This window comes from Syngnathus acus, chromosome 20 (genome assembly GCF_901709675.1).
Source record: "Syngnathus acus chromosome 20, fSynAcu1.2, whole genome shotgun sequence".
NCBI classification, from domain to species: domain Eukaryota; kingdom Metazoa; phylum Chordata; class Actinopteri; order Syngnathiformes; family Syngnathidae; genus Syngnathus; species Syngnathus acus.
The window spans coordinates 5,037,523-5,060,266 of record NC_051104.1 but is presented as its reverse complement, the minus strand read 5'-3'; the positions used below and the strand labels follow the sequence as shown (position 1 = coordinate 5,060,266).

General features: G+C 40.7%; 1 protein-coding gene across 14 annotated transcripts in view; it reads left to right on the top strand.

Annotated features, from left to right (window-relative positions):
• The first annotated feature begins 698 nt into the window (after window positions 1-698).
• The window catches only part of LOC119139190 (microtubule-associated protein 4), a 35,807-nt gene continuing 13,761 nt past the window's right edge, over window positions 699-22,744 (top strand). For 7 of the 14 annotated variants that reach the window (XM_037279668.1, XM_037279658.1, XM_037279666.1 and 4 more), the window contains exons 1-6: window positions 699-806; window positions 8,294-8,482; window positions 10,532-10,582; window positions 16,636-16,749; window positions 17,571-17,756; window positions 18,804-20,168. In XM_037279668.1, coding sequence (XP_037135563.1) covers window positions 8,296-8,482; window positions 10,532-10,582; window positions 16,636-16,749; window positions 17,571-17,756; window positions 18,804-20,168 — 1,903 coding nt within the window. In that variant the 5' untranslated portion in view covers window positions 699-806; window positions 8,294-8,295. Of the gene's footprint in view, window positions 807-8,293; window positions 8,483-10,528; window positions 10,583-16,443; window positions 16,521-16,630; window positions 16,750-17,570; window positions 17,757-18,803; window positions 20,169-22,744 lie in introns of those variants that run through there. The other 7 variants (XM_037279659.1, XM_037279660.1, XM_037279662.1 and 4 more) reach the window with 7 other exon arrangements.

Here is a 22,744-nt window from a genome sequence, read left to right as displayed (position 1 = left end):
GCCTTGGCCAAAAGACAAGTGTTTGTTTCCTAGTAATAATTACTGCATTGCTTGGTGCAGTGGTGCTTTTATGGACTGGGTGGTGCCCAGGCATCAAATGCTCGAACCGCCCCTGCCTGAAACACAAATAGAAGCGCTTCCTCATGCAGGGATGACTACATCATTACGTCATTTACAGATTAACAATAGTTTAATGAGGTCACACGTCAGAATAACTTTTGCCAACAACTAGTCTTTGCCATTTTGGGCACAAGGTGTCACTAGAATTCTACATGTCATATGAGACATCCTCTTCTCATAATCCCCGTCACCCAATAGATGTATTTATATCTTAGAGGAGAAATAAAAAAGATGAATGCATTCAAAATGGGATTATGCTTTCTCTGCAGTGACATTTTCAGCGAGCCAAACAGACGCTTTTGAGAGTCTTTCAGTCTGAAGTGAAGGGCCTTTCCCAGCTGCCCGGTTTTGCTGTCCCGGCGATTGGTTCGGCCCTAAAAGGAGTCGAACTTTTCTATTGAAAGCTCCTTGTGTCTGTCAAAAGTCGTTTTGATGACGTCGACGAATTTGATGACCATTTAGATGCTGTGATTGGTCCAGTGACTTGCCATGCGCACACAACTTTGAATTTGATTGGCCGAAAGACAAATCAATCATATTTCAAGCTTGTGATTGGTTCAGAGCTTCCGCATGGGCGAGCAGGTTCGTCTGCAGCCAGGGCAGTGCTTTCTCTAGTGGGCGGACGGTAGCGGTGACAGCGACGCTCCGAGTCTCCCGACAAACTGCCAAAAAGCAGACAACAATCGGTGAGTCAAGATAAAGATATCACCTTTATGCTTTGCCTGCTTTACGAAGAATTGCGCAGGGTTAGCAGTGCGTGCAAAGTTAGTCGGTGGGTAGTTAAAGTCAGTAGCAGTGACACGACGGTGATTTTGGATGAGTGATCTCACATTACGGTGTGTGCAGGATAATGGTGCGTTCAGGTACTGGTCGGAAATACGTACTTTCTGTTTGAGTGCGCAGTTGGAATGTCCGCGCCCTTTTCTGTTAATTAGAAGCTGCACACGCTTCGTTTCCTGTCTCTCTCCAGCCCCAGTCAACACAAACTGGACAATTCACATGCGTTGCATAGCTGGCAAGTGAAAAAAAAAGTCAATCCGATGATGAGGAGCTCGTATGTCAGTGAGCTTCCAGTCAAGTTACGCAAGCGAGGTTGAGTGTCATGCTGTCTCTGGTGGATCATTCATTTGCAGTCTGAGTCTGGGAAAGAGTTAGGTTGGATGTTTATAACTGTGTGAATGCCAAAGAGCCTTCTCACGTTTTTTTTTTTTTTTGCACCCCCAAGAAAGTCAACTAAAATAAACACTACCATCATCGCCTCATCGTGCAAACACTTTATTATTGAACGTTCTGTTTTTTTAAGTACAAACTGACCTTGTAAATAAAATGTGAAGCCTTTTCATCCTGCTGCAGCCACACCTTTTGATGTCTTGCATCTTTGCACTCATTTAATTTACAATGTCTGTAATTATGTTTGTTTTTTAAGTTTTACAGTAAACTGTAACTAGGGTGATTTATTTACAAGGAGCGCAGAATCACGCAAATCACATGGTGCGTTCAGGTTATTTTCACAACGTAGGAAATTTGTACGCGCGCCACGCTGTTTTGCACAATAATCGTTTTTCTTCTATTATAACATTTTATAGAACAGCTGTTTTCCACAAATCTAAATTTCCGCATTTTTTAACAAAACAAATCCCTAGAAGGAATGAGATCCTCTACAACGTAAAATCAATATCTTTCTAATTTTAATAAAACAGTGTTATTCAGCACATTTTGGGAAATAAATTCTGTTATTCCATGCTGTTTTGTAGTTCTCACAGTTTTTTCCCTAAAATCTGAGGGGCGACTCACGTGAACTTTGGACAATAAATTGTCTTTCATATCACAAGGAATTTGATTCATTTGGAAAACTTTAATGTAGAATGTGACCTGCCCATTAATGCATTTTCTTAATTTACAATAATTAGATGATTGATTCAATCTTGGTGAAAAAACCCTGAGAGGATTGTCACTCTCCTTTGCTCCCTCCCTCCCCCATCTATCCAGATTACTCGCCAATCCTCCACTGTCAGTGTCAGATTACTGAGTTGGGAATCAGAGGTGGGACTGATCTGAAGTCCTGAACTTCTTATGAACTTGATCCAATCACCATAAAACGCTTCGTCTTCAGACCCCGATGAGGTATTTAGACCAAGGCTCTGAAAATGATCTTAAAAATCATTTCAAATTTTCCAATCAAATTAACATAACATGTTGGAAGGATTAGAATCGAAATTTATTTGACCGGACTAATATTTGTAATTCTTTTTTCCTAAATACTCCCTGTAGAATCCAAAAAAGGCCTCGATGACTGTAAGAGATTTTAATCTCTCTGCCATCATAGGGAATTTTACAGAGTAGTATTAGCAGTAAGGATTGTGGTGACATTTTTCAAGTGATGTATGCATTTGTATTATTCTATAACAAGTACTTGTAGTCTCAAAGATGTTCTAATTAGACAGCTCATTTGTATCCCTTATGTTGAGTATTCTGCATCTCCTTGCCAACCTCAGATACTTCACAGTTGTTATGGAATATTAAATGTGTGGCCTTCTCCAGAAGGGTTGATGCTGATGCTTCTTAGTCCATTATTTTTTTTATTTTAATACGGATGATTCGTTTATTTGATTAATCGATTCCATGACGTCACTTTATTGAATTTATATTGGATTACTAATGGGTATCTCTGGCTCTAATGTGCATTATTCATAATTTATGTGGTTTTATTTTTAATCAATGCGCAAACCGAGGTAATGGCTTTGTTGATCCCCCAAGTTATTGAACTAACTGACCTTTATGAATAACTTCTTATGTGTAAAACCATACTTTCAAACAATGCGGGCAATTTGAATTTTGAAGTCCATATTTGCCCAGCATTCTAATAAAATATATAATCATTGATTAAAAATAGGATTTTGGTTTTTTGACAGGGCATTATCTCCAAAGCAGCCCAAAAGACAGATGTGTCTGATGTTGTTGTGTGTTTATATTATGTGAACAGCCCAGTGTGAATGTTTGAACTCTTGAGATTGCGTGACAACTACAGATTGACTGAATGAAATGATGGAGGGAGGGATGGATGGCAAAGAGGAGTGTGAGGGCGCTGGGTGAAACGCTCCTAATGTAATCCGCATTTACAACAACAGCAGCAGCAGCTGGATCAGAATGTCAGCAACCGGGCTTGGCCGCTGTTATCTGCCCTGCCCGGACTTGGAACTAAATGTGGGGTCACTTGGCACTCAGGGGCACGGAAAGGTTGAAGGAGGGACGCACTTAAGCGATTCAGTGGGAACATTGTCTTTATCCATTTCGAGTAGATATTTAGTGCTTGACCAAATTTTCAAATCAGTACACAAGATTTATCTTCTGTCACGTGAAAGTCACATAGTCATATATTAATTGTATTATTGCATTATTAGTAATTATTAAAATGGTGTTCTTATTTCAGAGCTAACTTAATGCAGCCCTTACTGTTATTAAATGCTTTTCGTATGAAAATAATGTGAATACTTAAAGGTATTTCCATGTTTCCGCTTGCTGTTTGTTTTGGATTGACCTCTGTGTGTTTGCGCTGCGATGCATTCCAGTGCAATGTGTTAACCCCGGCCAGGCAACAATGGGGCATAGTTCCCAAAGAGATACTTTGTGTAAATGTGTTGAGCTGAAACCATTGTGGTTATACAGCCAATTCATTCATCACTGTGTCTCCCTTTCGGAAGCGGAGGGGGGAGGACAATCAGGAGGGGACGGGAGAACAAGTCTACCTGTCAGTCTGATCACACAAGGACTCGAATAGTATCAAGTTCTGGATAATACACGTGTTTGGAATTCTGTGTAATTTACAATTTCACACTTATGCATGTTCACACTGGTATAATCGCTCCTGATTAAGAAAAAAATAAATCATCATAAAAATTGAGGTAGAGGTATAGACAAAGAAGCCAAGTTCTCCCGATTTTAAAGTTCCTTTTCAAGTTTGAAAAATTGTGTGTTCAAAATGACACAATTGTGTCAGCTCTTTGCTTATCTGATTAAAAATGCAACATGTTAATTGTTGGGATTTTCTTGCAACTGTTTTTAAACACTTTAAACTAGTTGTGGACCTAGTTAAATCTCAAGTATAGACACTTTGCATTATTAATCTGCATATTGTAATATAATGATTTATGTATGCTTGATGTACAGTTAGACTAGACATTTTATTAAATTATTAATGTTAGTGGTATGTTCTTGCACTTGAGTTTTGTGGAAAAAAAACAACTTTCTGCACTTCTATTTCTTAGATTCACATTAAAGAATTATCATCATCATTTTTTGATGCTGCCTTATGGTCCAACTTAAATTATTCCACATTAACCAATCCTGGTTCTGCTTTCTGATTCTGGTTCTCAAAGAAGCATAAGAATTACAGAAGCTTCTGACTTTTTATTGAACCTTTAGTGTAGTTATCCTTAAGAGATTAAATCATTAAATTTGGATTCTCCGCTTCTTAGAAGCTTTAACATCACACACTTTATCCTCTATTACGCAACAAGCTTCCAAAGGTGTGTGCGACCTCCTTCATTCAGTTCAATTCAATTAAATTGTTAACGTCAAACTCATAATAGGTCGCAACGTGAAATGTGGTTTCGATGCGACTTCTAACTTTTTGGTTGAGTCCAAGCACCTGTGGCGAAAGCCAAACTGTGGCAGGGTTCTTTACTTTTCTTTGGTTCTTTGGTCTTATGAGACTAATTACACCACTAGTCTATCTTCTCTCCTTGAGGCATCGCGCCACTCCCAGCATTGGATAACAAGCACGAGGCCTGCGGGCGTTGTCTTTGTCTCCTTAGTTGATGCTTTTTCTTCATCAGTGTGTTGCAAGTTTCATCATTTGTTGCAGTCCAAGTAGTTGCAGAGCCTGATGCCTAGCATGCCCCCCCCCCCCCTTTAGTAATTTTGAAGGTTCTTGATTGTCAGCTTCCTTGTGCATGTGAAACGAGAGAAGTGCGTACTATCGAGAATATTTTTCGGGTTTGGGTGTGTCACATTTCAGGACACTGTTGTTAAGTAGTATTATTGAAAAGTAGGAAACAGAATTATTTTTTCTGAATACCGTAATTTTCGGACTATAAGTCGCGGTTTTTTTTCATAGTTTGGGTGGGGGGGCGACTTATACTCAGGAGCGATTTATATACATATATATGGTTTTTTTTCACTTTTTTGGGCATTTTATGGCTGGTGCGACTTATACTCCGGTGCGACTTATAGTCCGAAAATTACGGTACATAGTGCCAGTGGTCCTTTATAACAACAGACTATTTATGATCAGAAACATAGAAAAAAAAATTCTAGAATATTAGTCACTTATTTAAAGTCTGGGATTCCTACCTTACAAAGCTGTGATTGTGAGCCACGGTGACTGACTTACATGGAATGTGCGAGATAGTATCTTCGTAACATTGCCGTGATGAATGCATGGACATTTTAGACGTAAATGTGAGCACTCTCAAAAGTAAAGGAAATCTTAGCAAGAGCTTTTTTTTTATGGTGGTTTTAGAATTATTGCAATTTTCCTGTCAAGAAAATGTGCCTAATTTCACCTTGGCTTTGCAAATCATTCCCTTTTAAAGTTAGAAGGTATTTTGGTAAGTAAGTCGGTCTTAATGGGATGACAGTTGGAGGTTCCCCGATTGGCCTTCATGGGGTTGTGATTTACGTGGCGTGAGCAGGTATCACATGACAGTGTCTTGTTTCTTCCCTGCCCCCATTTGCTTGCATGGCCTAAGCGAACAAGGTTCATGCTGCATGCGCAACTGGGAATGCTTTTCTCCGCATGAACTCTAGCACACAAGAATTGGCTGGAAAAATACAATGTTGACGTTCAATTGTCCAAAATCACTTTATATCCTGCGTGGGATAACTGATCTCGAAATTAGATGAGAAATATGTATTTATTTTTATTTTAATGTGTTTTTTTTTTTATTATTATTTTTATTTTTTTTATTTATTTACCGTAATTTTCGGACTATAAGTCGCGGTTTTTTTTCATAGTTTGGGTGGGGGGCGACTTATACTCAGGAGCGATTTATATACATATATATGGGGTTTTTTCACTATTTTGGGCATTTTATGGCTGGTGCGACTTATACTCCGGTGCGACTTATAGTCCGAAAATTACGGTACTATGATTTTTTTTTACATTTCACATAAACCTCGAGAGAGTTGATTGTCCTGGCATCATCAACCACGAACCAGTTATGTCGCAATTATATGCCATGGCTTTGGCTATGCTACCGCTCATAATTATAGGTTATTAAAATGGTTCTGCCCCATATTTTTTTTTTCTGCAAACACTGCTCAACTGTTAACAGTGCAGTGTTCCAATCCTGCAAGAAGGTACCGACGCTGAAGGCTTGACACGAACAATTTTTGACATGAATGGGTGTAAAAGTCAGCCTTCTTCCGGCAGTCTAGTAAAGGCGTAACCAAGGTGGAACGCTGCCAGCCATGATGACCAAAGTATCAAGTTAACAGTCACAGGAGACTCACTATCCCCACCCTTTTGTGTAGTAAGCAGATATGGAGGTCACACTACACATCTAATTATTCCTTGCATATCGACACGTTCTCTCCATCGTGTTGTGTTCTAAAAAGCATGTGCAAATCAGAATTTCGGATCGAAGGGGAAAATTCTTAATTGACAGCAAATTATTATATTATTGCAGCTTTTCATTATGTTGTGCATTTTCAGGAAAGCATTTATTGTGATCAAATTAAATATCAAATCTATTTATTGTTAGTGTTCCAAGCATGTCCTGATTGGGGAACTGTTAGGTTATTAAAATCACGATCTTAATTAATTGAATTTATCTGTACTTGTTTGGGTGTGTTTGTGTTTACATACAATATAGAGATGTGTTGGGAAGCAGATTAAAAAGCAGCTTAACCTTCACCTCTGCTTTTTCTGGCTCGCGCTCCCATGAACAAAAACGAGCCAAAACCACACACACACACAATTGCACATGAGTAATCCACGAACGCATGCGCAGACACGCTCACAAACACACACACACATTTCTGATGCAGACAACACAATGGAAAGTGGAAAGTGCCTTTTTCATCCATTTCCTTCCTTTGCTCAATCCAGATTGTTTCCGAGTGGCCACACCAAAGCTGTGAGCAGGATGTGGCGACCATCATTCAAGAAAAATAAAGAGCGATTTATACACTATCACATATCAAAATGTTGTTAGATTAAATAGTATGACCCCCCCCCCCCCCTCTACAAAACCACACACTGGTGATGTTGGCGTGTTAAAAATGGTAACTAGGGCATTTTCTGACGAGTATGGTCGTTGTGGTGGAGCCAGTTTGCAGCAGTCTTCCTGCGACACACCCTGCCTGCCCGATGCAGCCGGAGGGGGATGGGGGCTGGTTATGATAGGCGTGGTTATGATACTCCGAGTCTGGTTTTGGCTCAGCCACTGAATGCCAAAAGGAATTTAAAGCATTTCATGGCGTAAGAAATATGTAGTGAGTCGCTAATCCACAAGATGGGGCTGCAGGGTTGTATTTTAGGTTTAGCGGCCTTGTTTTTGACAACCTCTTGGGTGAAAAACAATAATCGTTTTTTTTATCAATTATTTTGGAATTTGCATTTTGGCAGCAGATGCGATCCCCAGTGCAACAACTTGGCTCACGCTCTGCTTGGAATGACAATGAGTGTCCTATTTCAGCGAGGTAGGTTTTGTGTGAGGTTAACTTCAGAGGTGAAAGGGCAATGTCGGGAAGATAGGAAGGATCTTGACCGGATAAATACAGACAGTCGCTGAGCAGGAAAGTGAAGCGGCCAGCTGGTACCATTATATTTGGAAGATCTGGAAAAATCGATCTCATCTATTTGATGGTCATATTTTGCACTGTTATTGTTTTAACATAACGGCAGTTTGACAACAGGAAAGACACACAAGTTTTGGGCTCATCGAAGATCCAAATTCCATTTAATAAACCGAAGCTGCTACAGCTCATTGGGTTTTGTGTATATAATATGAGAATGTCAACATGACTGCAGTCAATCAAGCAACTCGAAACAGATGAGATCATGCAAGATGTACTAACAGGTTTAACTCGCTTTCTGTTAGTGTCGAAGTTTGTAATTCCAAATTGTGAGTTCTTGTTTAGAATTAATGGTTTTGTTTCTTATCTTCAGCCATGGCGGAGTTAGACTTGAGTCTAAGCGACGCTCTGGTGGACAGTGCTCCGCAGCAAGGTCCGGAAAGCCGGGTGGAGAGGGATTTTGTGGCTCAATTGGAGGCGGAGACCTTCGATGATCAAATCGGGGAGACCGTAGGCAAGACGGACTACATCCCTTTGCTGGACAACGATGATGCCAGTGCAGGTGAGTGAGTTCGTTTTGCATGGTGGGTGTCTTTGCAAGCAATTTTATTTTAAACATCAACACCATTCTACATATATAGCGACAGACTTTTTTTTTTTTCTTCATTTCTGCTCACGTTATTATTTGACTATTATTCTATTTTTCCATATTTGCTTGCCCCTTTAACGACACTACTGCATGTTTATCTTTGACGTCTTTGTTAACATTTGGCACCATTTTTGTAAACAATGCCCCTTCTCTGACTCCTTTAAAACCCTTGAGTATGCACAAGCATAATATTTTCTTTTATGTAATACCGTATAAAGCGCAGATGCCCTCAAATGACGGATGGTATCAGGGCATCGCTGGACCCTAGCTGGCAGCTGCCATTTTGGATCCGCTCGGATGTCATTCAGCCACCGGGCGTATAGTCTGAGGAGAAACAGACGAGCGGCCACCTTGTTGAATAAACTAGATTGCTGGTAAAATTATATTGCAATAGGTCATAGGTCAAGTTTTGACCCTGCAAAATTATTATTATTATATGTTAGGTGGCTGATGCTTCTAGAATGGCTTCTAATTGAATCTGAATAGCTGTTGCAAGGTAGATACAGGCTACCAAATAAACCAAGTGACAGTTAAAGCGGGCAGCGATGACTCAGCTCTCAGAGCTGTTGTGGCTCCTCAGACGCTCGGGTCAGACAGTCAGACTGTGTATGGGCACTGGTCAGTGACAGCCAGCTACGGGACAGGCTGTGGGTGGTGTTGCCAGTGATCAGCTCTGGCACGCTTTGCACATTTGGACAAATGCAGACGTGCTGACATGCAGGGTGAGGCAGTCTGCTTGTTATTGTCCTCTGTCTGTGGGCAAGTTGGATGTTGAAAGCGCCCTTTCCTTTTTTTCTTTTAAATGACAGTTTTTGCACACTGCTACAAATATCCGTGTTTCTTCATATGCACTCATAGCATCTTGTATGTATGAGTGCCACATGCATTTGGAGCCTTGTGTTTTTCTCATGCATGGGTTTTCATAAGATAAGATAAGATAAGATAATCCTTTATTATTCCCTCAATGGGGAAACTCCTATGTTAGCAGCAGTACACTTAACATATACACACACACATGCATGCGGGGAAGGGGGTAAAAGATTTAAAAAAGTAGAAGGTATATATAATTAAAAAATATGGACAGTATATACAAAATACACAATACACAATATGCAGTGGAGATAAAAAAAATATTAGATAAAAAAATAGTGCAAGGGAAGAAAAAAAAAAAAAACCAGTGCAAAGAAAGCAGGTAAAAGAGTGTGAGGTAGACAGATATTGCACATAGTGTGATTGCACATATGGTTATTGCACGTTATTGCAATCTACTTCATGTTCGCAGTTGAAAACGTGCGGTTGCACGTTTTACTTGGATTTTTCCAGCAGTATGGTTTTAAAAATATTCCCTTACCACGATTACTTGAATATATTCACATTCCCAATTTGTATGTTTATAACTCACTTTATAAAGGAGGATGGCAAATACTGATGATTTGCTTTTCGATTGTGTCGATTATTCATTTGAAAACATACGCCCCAATTAATATTATTTTATTACCTCGTAATCTGTTGTACCGAGTCACCAGTGTTGACATCAAACAGAGATGCTAAAAAAAAAACTTGTATTGCGACACCTGTCCTTGTTTACATTTAATCTGCTATTTTTGACTCACGGCCTGTTTGACTTGTTCTGAGTCGTACGTACATGGAAGATAAAGCAAGTGCAGTGACCTGGCAAGCTTCTCATCTTGTTCTTGCATCCTGCGCCGCGACCAGCCAATGTATTTGCTCCATGTGGTATTAATAGTAGTTGTGCCCAGTGACTGTAAAGAGGTCCCGTTTTTATAAGACTTCTGGTTTCCGGGTCAGTTTTTCCTCTTTATTAGATTCGGGCATATTTCTTGATCTCTACTATATGGTGGGATTTTTTTTTTTTAACCGTCCAGCCCCTAGTAATCCAATGGATGGTAATGTCTTTGCTTTTTTCTGTGCTTCCGTGTATGTGTATTTGTGCACACACAGGTACAGCATTGGAAAATGGAGACGAGAAAGCTCAGGGGGTGCAAAAGCCCGGTAAGAGAGATCCCACGATTCCCAAATGAAATTGTTGCGGTTATTCGCTCATCTGCAAATGCCAATTATGGCCATAGTCGTATTTTTATTTTTATTTTATCTCAAATTTACGTTTAAGCAGGACCAATTAGAACATTTGTTACAAACCACTTGCAGCTCACTTAACTCCCAGTTTATGCATGGTTCAACAAATTAGAATAAATAAGAGACACATTTTCATATGACAGTTTACACTCGAGACTGATGAAACCCTGAGTAATGAGGCCAAAAGCAAAAAAATAAAACGTGAACTATTAAGCTAAGCTGATTTGTGACTTTAGGACCTCCTCGCTGCCTTTCTGTGTTTTTGGTACATAAGGCTCGTGGGTGCCTCAGTAGGGATAGATGTCGGTGACTGTGTTGTGCATGTTAAGTCGCCTGCCTGTCGTCTCTTGCTGCTTTGCATGGCATGATGGAATGGGCAGCTTGTGTCACCATGGTTACCAAGCGGTATTTCTGCATGTTATGATAGAATTTGAAGGTCATTAATCCACATTTACCAAGCAGATCCCACAGATTACCTGAGTGATATTTGAGTTTTTTTTAAGTCATGCATGGACTTAATAGTAGTAAAGGCATCTGGGCTTGTCTAGGTATTCTCTAGGGATGTCATTTGTTCGTCAAGTGGGGAGCTGAGAACGTAAAATGAATTAGCTGTAGTGACGGCAAATGAAACTTCAGATTTGCTTCATGAACCAGTTGTTTTTTTTACTCCTCTAGATGACGCTCTTTGTTCAACATTGGGCGGACTCTCTTGAATTTCTTCTTTATTATCACAACTGGTTCGTGAATCAAATTTGAAGCTTCATTTTTTTTCTTCAATACTTAGCAGAGCAAGTACAGCCGTGCATGTTGAGATGCGAGTCGCTGCTGAATGACTGTCGGTTAGCCAAAATATTTCAAATATATTATATATGTCTTTATAATTTTATTTATTGACTGTTGAATTTGTGACTAATTGCTTTCTTTCCTTTTCCCCTCTATTCCCTTCTTACCCTACTTTGACATCCATTTTTTCATAATTCATCCTGCTTTTATATTATTTCACTTTTAACATTTCAATTCTTTTTTTTTTTTTTTCCATCTGCTGCCATTACAAATTCTTTACTTTGCTTCCCCAATCCCATTTTCCCTCTCTCTCTACAATCCCTAATGCTTCAGAGGACTAGATCCCGCCTTCATCGCCACACTGACTGCCCATCAACGGTTTCTGCTTCGAAGCACCTATTTCCCTCTGCAACATTTACACAAACGCTATCCTAGCCGATCAATGTCTTCCTTTCGTCAAGTTTTAATGTTCACAAGAATGAACACCACTAAAATATAGCGCACAGTCAGGCTTCGTTTGCTATTGTGAAGGTTTGCTTGTGCGAAAACAAGCACAAACTCCTGATTCATCAAACCCGAGACAATTCACACTGGCTGATTTTGCTTCTTTAAATAGCGAGGTGCAAATCAAGAGCAGGTGAAATGAGACGCTTGTAAAAAAATTAAAAGGCCCTCAAAAATGACATCAATTGAGCAATGCGAATTTGAAACTTTGCATCACAAGAAGGTGTCATGCAGTCCTGTCTGTCTTTTCCACTAACACTTCTAATTCCATCACGTCACATGGAAAAAAATAAATTAGTGCTGATATAATATTCTTGGAAGACTAACTTGTCCTTTTCAGCACACAATGTTCCTCCAAATAACAAGTTGTGTTCCTCTGGATGTTTTGGACTCGCAGTCAGTCTGATTTGAAGCAATTTTTTTTTTTTTTAGGAGGTCGGGGGGGTAGTCTGTCGAGTTCGTGCCTTATTTATTTCCTCTGTCCCCAGCGAAATGTTCTCTTGTCCATATCACTCTCGTCAGCTAAAGGCAGGAGGCCTTGTTGCAAATCAACTTAAGTCTGACACGTGGAGACACACACACCAGCCATAATCTTCACGTCTACTTGCATAATCCCAACTAAACTTTACCCGACACGGTATTTGTCCCCATTTGAACAAGTCAGCCACAATGAACCCGTTTCCCCCCAATCGCGGACGTATTCATAACCGAGCAAACACACACATGCACAACTATGCTCAAAGGCGTGTCTGAAAGCTTTCAAACTGATTCAGCGGTGCTGTGAGACTCATCTGTCAACACCCGGTCGGTCGCCAGGCTGTTTCGCACGCACGTGTGTGTTGGATGGAGTATGTGTATATAAATATCCCCACTGACTGATTATTTATACTTCTGTCAACGTGTTTATTTTATACCTCGTGTTGATTACCTTTCCGTAAATTGTTACCGTAGTCGTTCTTCCTTCCTTTGGACTAGTGTGATTTCTGACTCAAATCAATTCTGCTTTAATCTGCTGTCATTTGACAATCAGTAAGAATGAAGAATGTTAATGGAGATTTCAGGGTTCTTTTGCATAATTGTGTTCCGTTTGTCCAGTTATGGAGGACTTTTTTTTGTCTTAGTCATTCCTTCATGAGTTTTTCCCTTTATTTTTTTAAAACACTGTATCGACTCTTCATTATTTTCCAGAAACCGTATTGCAATTGTTTGGCACTGGAAACTAGAAACAGCCTGGTAAACAAACTAGACTAACTCTACTAACTAATGTCAATTGCGGTGTTATAATAATAACAATTGATTCCACTTCTGAGTGCCCGTTTAGGATTTTGGGTGTACTTAATATGGAAACTCACAACGCAACTTGATGGATATCGGGCTTTCCTTTGCTATATTTAGCTATATTGATTGGCTGTCCTGATTCCAGTGTTAACCAATCAGGCACCTCCGAACCTGAACATACGATTGCTCGAAATAGTTGAGTCATGATTTGTAGACAAGCACATTCCACTTCTGTGTTAATAAGTCGTGTGTGCACGAGCAGTCCAATTTTGATTCAGTTGGGTATCGAACCCAGATTCTTCCTTTCATACACTTTGTTTGCTCACATATTGTGCTAATAAACTAACCTAACACTTACCTTGGCTTTGGTATTGTTCTTTTAAACCATTCTATCGTTTAACTTTTTCTCTAATGTCAGATTTTACTGAATTACAATGTCACTTTTTTTTTTTTGGTTCAGCGTATCGTCTGTATAGTTCTAAGTCACTTGAAGTGATTTGGTACAAATTGCTGGATGAATCTGTCTTTAATATGGAGGTTTAATCCTCAAGCTCCGGGGGAAAGGAAAAAAAAAAAAAACTAAAGCCGCCTTTTATGAAGTGGTCTCTCTTTTGACAGAATACTTTTCGTCTGTCACACGCGTGATATGTGTGGGTTTAAATCGAAAAAGCCTGGCTTTCTTTTTGCTTCTATCTGGTGTCCCAAAAAGGTACACACATTTTAATAGCTTTGAGATGAACACTCAATGCAAAGCTTTAGATGGATTTTTGAGGATGTTTTTATTTTCAGCAAGATGAAGCAACCTACATTACCATAAAATTCCACATTGAAGAGATCTTGGCAATAATAGTCCAAAAACTTGAACATCATTATTATTTTTTTTCCTATAGGGATCGAACAGTCTTACATCACTTTATTCTGACACATAATACATTCCTATTTTCCTAATTGTGTCTTGATTGACAGTTCTTTGAATTTATAGAAAAGCCACTGCTCGAAACACACGCGCAGAAAAAAATGCTGTCATATCCGTCGCACCTTCCTTCTCCAGGAAAATCAAGTTTTAATTCAAAGACATCAACAATATTGTGATGTTTCAATGCCGGAGGCACACGCACATTATTTTGGCTTTTTAGGAAACGCATTGGGTATGACAAGCTCTCATCCCAGCACGCATGATGCTAGAGGCATGTTTCATGCTGTTTGCCAGTTTTGGTTTAGTTTCTTGTCATAGGCTTGAGTTGCATGCAATGGTTTCTTGCAAGACAATACTGATCTTAAAATGATTACGAGGACAGGAACATTGCTTTGTCGGCTCAATCAGCTCACAAAATAACAGCGTGGTCAACACCTCGTCACGCAATCGGTGATTTGACAAGTTCACCTCGAGAAGATCTTAATTAAATGTGCGGTAACGTTGTCGCAGTTAACTGACACTGCTTGCAGCAGCTCTATTATTGTTTTTTTTTTTTTGCCGTATTGTGTCAAATGCCTGGAACCACAGGCAGTTCAACTATGCAGGGTTCATTGTGTCATTTCTTGTCTCGTTAAATGATGTCCGCCCTCTCCTACACACACACACAAACCTGAATAGTGTCGTCACAAATACTTTCATCCACCGCTGCACTGCTTCCTTGGGTTTAGCCATGGAGTGTGCAATTCCAGTTTCGGTATTAATTAAATATGGCAGTACTGTACATCAAACCCAATGTGCCTCAGCGGGAGCAACTCCAAAAAAAAGGTTGAGCTAAATTTGACCGGATTAGATATAATTAGGCCAAGCTTCGATTTCTTAATCTAGCAGGTAACGATTTAGCTGTGTTCAGACTTTGCTTAGCATCAGGAAAAAATAGTTTGTTTAACTTTCATCAAATGACTTCATGAAGTATTTTGATGTGGTGTATTCATAATTGCGGTAGGGGTGAATGATTCTGAAAAATAATCCAAATTATGAATCTGTATTACAATAATTTTAGATTTGTGTTTTGGATTGTCATCCAAAAGAGTCACCAGTCTGTCTCAGATGAAGCCTCACAATGTGCCTGTGGTGTGGTGGCGACCCTGACAAGGTCCAAAAGCGAGAGCAGGGTGAGACTGGGGTCAATTGGAGGACATCCAACTATCCTGCCGGCTTATTCCCGATTATATCGTTGTGGTGAAGCTAAACCACTGGGCACCATCCGGAATCTGGGATGGAAATAGGTTGACTGCTTCCGAGGTTTGCTATCGTAAGTGTGATCTGCCTTATGGGGACAGTTTTGTCGAGTAGACAGGAGGAATTTAGTCTAAAGTGGAAAAAGTTTGGATTTTAGAAATCAATTTGATTCTCAATCTAACAACCCAGCAGTTATAAAAAAAAATATATATAAGAGGCATTTCGTCCTAGCCCCCTGACGTTTTTTACAAAATGGTCAAGTGTGATGTCAACAAGTCAGACAGCTCAGCATCCGCCTGCTTCCCGCCATCTTTCCACTTCAATGATTTCATAGACACACTGCTCACTCTTATCTCGCAAAATCATTTTCCTCTTCCTAGAAAGACTCTTAGACACGAGACGTTCATTTAAAAACTACAGGATACACTTTTTCGGGATTAATTATCCACCCTGTCCAATAAGCTTCTTGCCTTTTTTTGTTGAGGTAAACAATACAATGGCTGCTTTGCAAGTCTGCATGTGCGAAGTGTTTGTGACTTTGGTTGGCATCCTGTCTGTTCGCTTCACTGTCATCCTGTGGATGCTGCTGCGAGAGAATTGCCATTGGCGCCTCCCTCCTTCTCCTTTCTGCCCTCCTCCCTTCATGAACGTCCTTCCTGCGGATTCTCATTCTTAAAATCCCCAATAACATGTTGTTAGAGGATAATGTAGTCCGCTCCATCGTTCTCCCGACAACCCTTTGTTCCTTCCTCTTCTCTGGACAGTCAAATTGATCATCTTGTATCATTTCATAAAATAAGGGCTGATCCCCTCAGTCCAGTCGGAATCCATAGATGGAGACTGGGTTGAGTTGAAGGGCATTTACTAGTCAGGGAGACAAGGGGAGGTACTAGTGGCAGCGACCCGGGACGTCACACCCAACCCAGACGCCCTGACTGCAATAGCACTCTTGTTTTTTTTTGTTTTTTTTTTTGTGTGTGTGCGCGCGTGTACATGCGACCGGGGGTTCAAAGTGTTAGTAGCTCAGTCAGCTGAGGCTGCAGTGAGGACAGAGACAAAGGCAGTCACCCGCATGTAAGAAATATCCCTGAACAATCAGTTAAATGGAACATCATTTGGGAGACCGTTCGCCAGGTGAGAGTTTGGGTACATGACGGTTCCTATTTTTCTAAATGCCGTGACGCCAAGTGTTCATTTAGATAAAAGCATGCACTTATTTCAATGGTTATTTTTGTGTGTGTTACTGCAGGTTGTAAAGTGACCACAGGGGGGCAGACGTCAATGTCGCTCCCAGAGCATCGGGGAGATGGGCAGCCGCTTAAAGTTGATCCGCAGCAGTTCTTGGCAGCAGACTTCTTATCTGGTATGAAAGAAAGATTTGATAATAATAGAAAAAAATCTCTCGATGTTTTGTAGCCCCTTGGAATTAACATTTTTGAGAATGTGCTGTTCATGATGCATCAGCATTAGTTGACTTTTTATTTTTGAATACAATTACTGTTGTTGTTTATTTTGCTTTCCTCTCCCTCCTCTTTCATCCGCTCCCTTCTTCCTCCTCTCTTTTTGTTCTTATGACTTGTGATGGCTACCCTTTCCTGTCAGCCTCCACGGGAGGTTACTCAGACCCTCTAACCAACCCTTTCCAAATAATACATTTAAGCCTGACGGGATTATTTTCAGGTTTTCTACACGTGTGCGTCTTAGAATTTGTTCAGATTTAGAGCGTTTTGAGATTTTTGCGTTTCATACAAAAACAACAGTATCATTTTAACTTACAAATACTGAGCTTTTTTTTATTCATCCACATTTGGAAGAGGCCTGATGTCTTAAGTTTGTCATTTTTTTAAGCAGACAAATGCCAACAAGATAATTGCCATGTGGTTTGCTATACAGTATAAACAAACACGCAATGGTAAACATTGTATGCTCTGAGGCTGAGTCATGCTTTTCACCAAGCCAACGTCTACGTACTCCACTCCGATGTCACCGTTGCTTTAATGAGACTTGGCGTCCCTCGGCCCCTGAATCACAGCTCCGGGCTTCAACACACTTAATGTTTTTTGTTCACCAGAATATTTCTCTCTTCGGTCCTTATTATTTGCATTGTTGATTATTTGCACATTCATAAATTCATAAATCAGTCAGCATTTCTTTTTTTCTCGTTTTATATTTCTGGTTTCTCAGGTTTCTCCCAGCCTGCAGGCCCAGGTTTGAATATGGAAGGCGGCCCTGCAGCTTTTACCGCAGAGAAGCCTCCAAGTATCGCGGATCCTCTGCAACCCTCAACGGGGTCCGAGGCCCCAAAAGTGGCGCACAGCCCCATGCAGCCTGAACCGCAAGCTCCTCGCAGCCCGCTGGATCTGACAGCAGGTAACACGTGCAGATTTACTCGAACATTTCACTTTTCTAGCGAGATGAACATTTTATTTCAGATGTATCATAACAAACATGTTTGTTCCACTGGAGGCATTACGCACATCAGCTGTCTGTCTTCTTTCCGAGAGCTTCTTCCTATCGCACGCACACTGGCTCAGATCAGATTTAATCATCGGCCTTGAGGTCCATTCACATGTGGTGCTGTCATATATACAGTGTCCAACTTTGCAGTAGCCTCTAGTATTGCCTGCGTGTGTTTACATTCTTGGTTATGTATTTATCCTACTTAGGAGAGCTTTCTGCACTAGTTGCTGTCCTGCTGCACTCTTGCATGCTAAATATTAAGTTTATTCCAGGGGTCACTTTACAGGAATAAATGGCAGACGAAGAATCTTCCAACTTGATCACATTGGCACCTAGCACATGCTTTGCTCACATTTGAAACTGGCGTTTTGTTTTTTAATTTTACCACCATAGTTTGAACATGCCATATGAATAATGACAGATAAAATTGTTGCTCTGTCCACTGAAATTATTTTACTTGTACTTTATTTTCTATAGCATCGAGATACTGGTACTTTTTTTTCCCCCAAGTTGTTCTTCAACCTAATGAGGTTGTACGTTTACATGATTTGAGTCCCACGGGACACTTTTCAGCTTGTCCCAATTATAGTGCACAGGCAGCAGAATTGTGTAAGCTTCTTCTTGAACCGAGAGCCCTCAAGAGAGTCCTTGAAAAGTATGGAGCCGGACAAGTGGCCCATTTTTTGGTATTAAATGAGTGTGTGTCTGTGCACTGGAGATAAGAGTAACAAAAAGTTCAACTTATTTGTTTTGAAAGAAATGCAAATTGTTTTTATCGTGGTTTTAAAATGTTTAAAATTTCCCCGAGACCAAAGCAAAATTATAATTTCATGTATTGCAATGAAGTCTTTATGTTGCTTGTTATGATTGTAAACTTGTCGGGGACAACAAAGTTATTTTTATCCCCAACCTAACAAGCGCAAACCTTAAACTCTTCCCCTCTCCACCCACAACAAGGTGCCTTAGGTGACTGCTGGCCAGACCCGATTGCCTGCCTATCATCCGACCTCCCTTTCACCCCCAGTGTCACCTCTGTGATCAGTCGTCATGCTAACAATCTCGCAATGATTCGCGATGACACCCCTAAGACCTTGCCCAGCAGAGAAAGCCCAGCTTATGCCGGAGGTGACGAAAGGGACGCAGACGAATCGGACAGAAAACACAAGAAAAAGAAGAAAAGGAGACAGAAAGACGAGGGCTCTTCTGAACACTTGGAAAGCAAAGGTCACCTTGAAGCGCATGGAGAAAGCGTTCCCTCAGCGGACTTATTCTACCAAAGGCCTGAACCCAAACGAGATAGCGGGGATGGATGGGAGGAGCAAATTTGGAAAAGCGGAGGGCGAGGTAAGAAGGGCAAAAGCAGGAAGAAGATTCCAGAAGAATGGGAAGTGTCTCCGGAGTCATTTGCCACTTCATCCGCGGGGAAAATCACCCAAGAAGCTATGAAGGATCTCGGAAGTTCAACTCTAGCAAGCATGGACGTCTCCTTTGCTGACATAAATACCAGCCAGAGCCCTTGGAAAGAGGAGACCTTTCCAGAAGAGGGCCTCATCCCGTCGTCGTTCTCCCATGAAGTATTAGTTCCTGCAAGTCCACTCGTTTTGAACAGCGAGCTGAAAGCTACAGCAGCTCCGTTCACGATGCCCTCCTCTACCGGCGCTGGGCCGGTTGACCCCTTCCCCGTGGCGGCGAGTCCAGGTGATCCATTCGAAATGCTGATTGATACCGAAAACGTCAGCTCGGGCGACATGGGCGATAGTGGGATGTTTGAAACGAGTTCCTTCCAAGAGCCTGTTAAGCAAAGCATCCCCGAGGTCGACATTTCAGCTTTCAGCCCTTCATCCCAGCCAGGCTCCGCCCTTTCGGCAAACGGCGAGGTGTTTGCATCGGCCCCGCCCCTTTCACCATCCGACGCCTCGTGGCTCTTGAACAACTCGCACGCTAGCAGCAACAGTGAGCCGTTTGATTTCGGTGACGTGAGCACTTTGGGCTTGGTTTTCGACACCCCTTCCCCAGCCCCACTCCGCTCCCCCAAAACCACAGCGCAGGAAGCCCAATCCAAAGAAGCGAAAAGCGAGCAGTCAGACAAGAAGCAATCCAAGAAGTCTCGCTCTTCGTCTTCGTCCTCTGCGAAGAGTCCCACCAGCTCAGCGGCAAAACAAATACCTACGCAAGACTCTCCAAGTGTTAGCCCCTCTTCCTCCCCATCTATGGTCTCACTCGGAACGCCAACATCTGGCCTTAACCCTGCAGCGAAACCCTTCTTTCCCAGCTTTGCCGATACCGTGGAACAACCGAACGTGGTTTCCCCCATCATCGAAGGTTGGTTGTGGATGAAATAGCAGTTGATTATAGACTACAATGTCCATTTTAGTTTTTAGCATGATGTGTGATGTCGCTATTTAGTATGCAATGTTAGGTTTGAATTGTCCCTTGCATGACGATCACTCAAATTACGGTAAAGTTTTTTTTTTTGTTCCTGTGTGACTAATGACCTTAAAAATGGATTGCATCACTTGAGAGTTTCTTACATTTTTATGATAATGCATTGCGCAATATTAACCATGTTTCATGACAGGTATGATGATGCTACTAACCAGTCAGGCAAATTTTCTCCTCAGTGAATCTTCTCTGTCGTTTCCAAATCCAAAGCCTTTTTTGGTCCACTGGTGTTCTATTAATACAAGTAATTTTTTTTTTCGTGGAATGTTTTCATTGCATCAATGGTTTGAATGTGACTATTCCCTTCCTGTGTGTCTATTAACTTTCTTGTCTTCTCTAGCAGCCTGTCTTTTCGCACCTCTTCTAGAAATGAATCATGATTGGAGTGATATTAACTCTGTTTTGAAATAGTTACACATTTATTTATTTTTTTAATGAAATGTTAAATCTTCAATTATTTGTCTCTTTTATATTTTTTTCCATGCGCTGTGACCGCTGACTCGGACACTTTACGGCTACAGGTGAGTCTCCCTTTCTTTATTTATTTATTTTAAAGAGTGGTTTTGTGTGCCAGAATGATTTATGAAGATGCAAAGCAATTTCCTTGTCGTTTCCTCCCGTTGGAGATGATAATAAGGACAAAAAAGAGCTTAAGTTTAACACGGAAGCAGCACTGCTGAAAGTGATTATACGGCTTGCCAGAGACGGAGGCGAAAACTTGCAAAGGCGGCTTTATTACATTCAAAATTATTCAGCCAGCTTGCTGACAAAATATTTTATTTTATAAGATATTTTTTTGTGGTGCTATGCACAGTCATAAGGTGGAAAGGTGAGTTCGAGGGAATTCTCCAAAAAGTAGTAATTGCTTAAATTCTCCTTTATCTCACTATGTCCGAGCACTTTTGTCAATATGAAAAGATAAACGACGCTTTCATAAAAATGACACTTGAGTCCGACTGCGACAACCAAAGAGAACATTAAAACAGACCGAAGCAGAAAATTCGCCAGCCGACAAAGCGGAAGATAAAGAGATTAATGGAAGTCTCGCCATAAAGATGCAAGTCAAAATCGATGTGAACTGATGTCAAAGGATGCCGATCGTTTGTGTAGTTTGTGAACAGATTTGCTTTTCATGCCTCACTTGCAAAAATTGTAGCTCACAAACAGATTTGTCATTTTGCACTTGTGTCACTTTAACGTGAAAAGCAGTACTTCACTCGTCGCGCAATCATTTTTCGTCCCCGGTTATTTGCGGCTTTGCAAAATGAACTGTTTTGGAGTTCAAGTGTTGCAGAACGGCAAATTGTCTTTTTCAAATTCATTCTAATCAACGGGGCATGAATTCCCTTTGGTGGAGAAGCAAGTGGTGCCAGCTGTTTTGAAGACATAAAATCGTTATTGTTGCTGTAGGAACAGAAAAGGGCATTACGTTATTGATCTCTGGCTCATACACTTTCATTACGTGCAAGATTGTCGAAAATAAAAAAAAGATTCTACCAGGATCACTAAAATATTGCCTTGATGATTTTCATATCAGAAACGCTGCTGTTTATGAGGGGAGCATTGCCGAACCTTGCCAATTGTTTAAAAAAAATGCAATTAAGAAATATTGTACTGCAGCAGTATCCATATTTACTTTGGATTTGTGGTGTTTGCTCAAACAGCAGCAGACCTTCTTCCATGTCATGCTTTAATTACACAATGCAAACAAAACACAATAAGATGCGCTGTGGTGTATTTCCATCAGGAAGTGGGACGTGCCAGTGGAAAAAAAAAAAAAAAAAAAAAAGCTGTACACTGAGCCCAAACGTTTGCTGTGTGTGTCTGAATATGAAAGAACTATTTTTGTGGTCTGACACCCTTGAGGCACGCCAGATGGATTGATGCTCATTGCACAAACTCCTGCAGTGACACAGCATTTTGGGGAGAAAAAAAACAAAACTGAAATTAAAAAAACATCAATGAATGTTGATTGTTGAATATATCATCAAAGCGTCATTCAGTTAGCACCACCCTCCCCTCCCCTCGCCAGTCTTCTGGAATGTTCAGACTACACAACCATCACCACCAGACATGGCTGGAACAGGCACACAGATGAGGAATCGGTCACCATAGCAACAGGAGGCAGTTTCGTTGGCAGCTAATGGGAAGAGGGTCCATTGCGGGAACAATAGATGTTTTGCGAAGAAAAGGGGGTTGTTGTGACTAGGCTGAGAAGAAGATGAGATGGAACTATAAATAGACATCACTTAAGACTGTCTGTCGACATCATCCGTATCTGTGACAGCCCCACGGTGATAATGGTGTTTTCTTTCACACCTGATCTTTGCGTCTTTATATCGCTGCCTTTTAGAGACGCGTGAAGGCAGTAATTACTCCCGAATTTTTATTTTGAGTTTTATTTTATTTTTAATAATTCTTATTTTTATTAATTCTGCAGCTTTATTGTAACATTA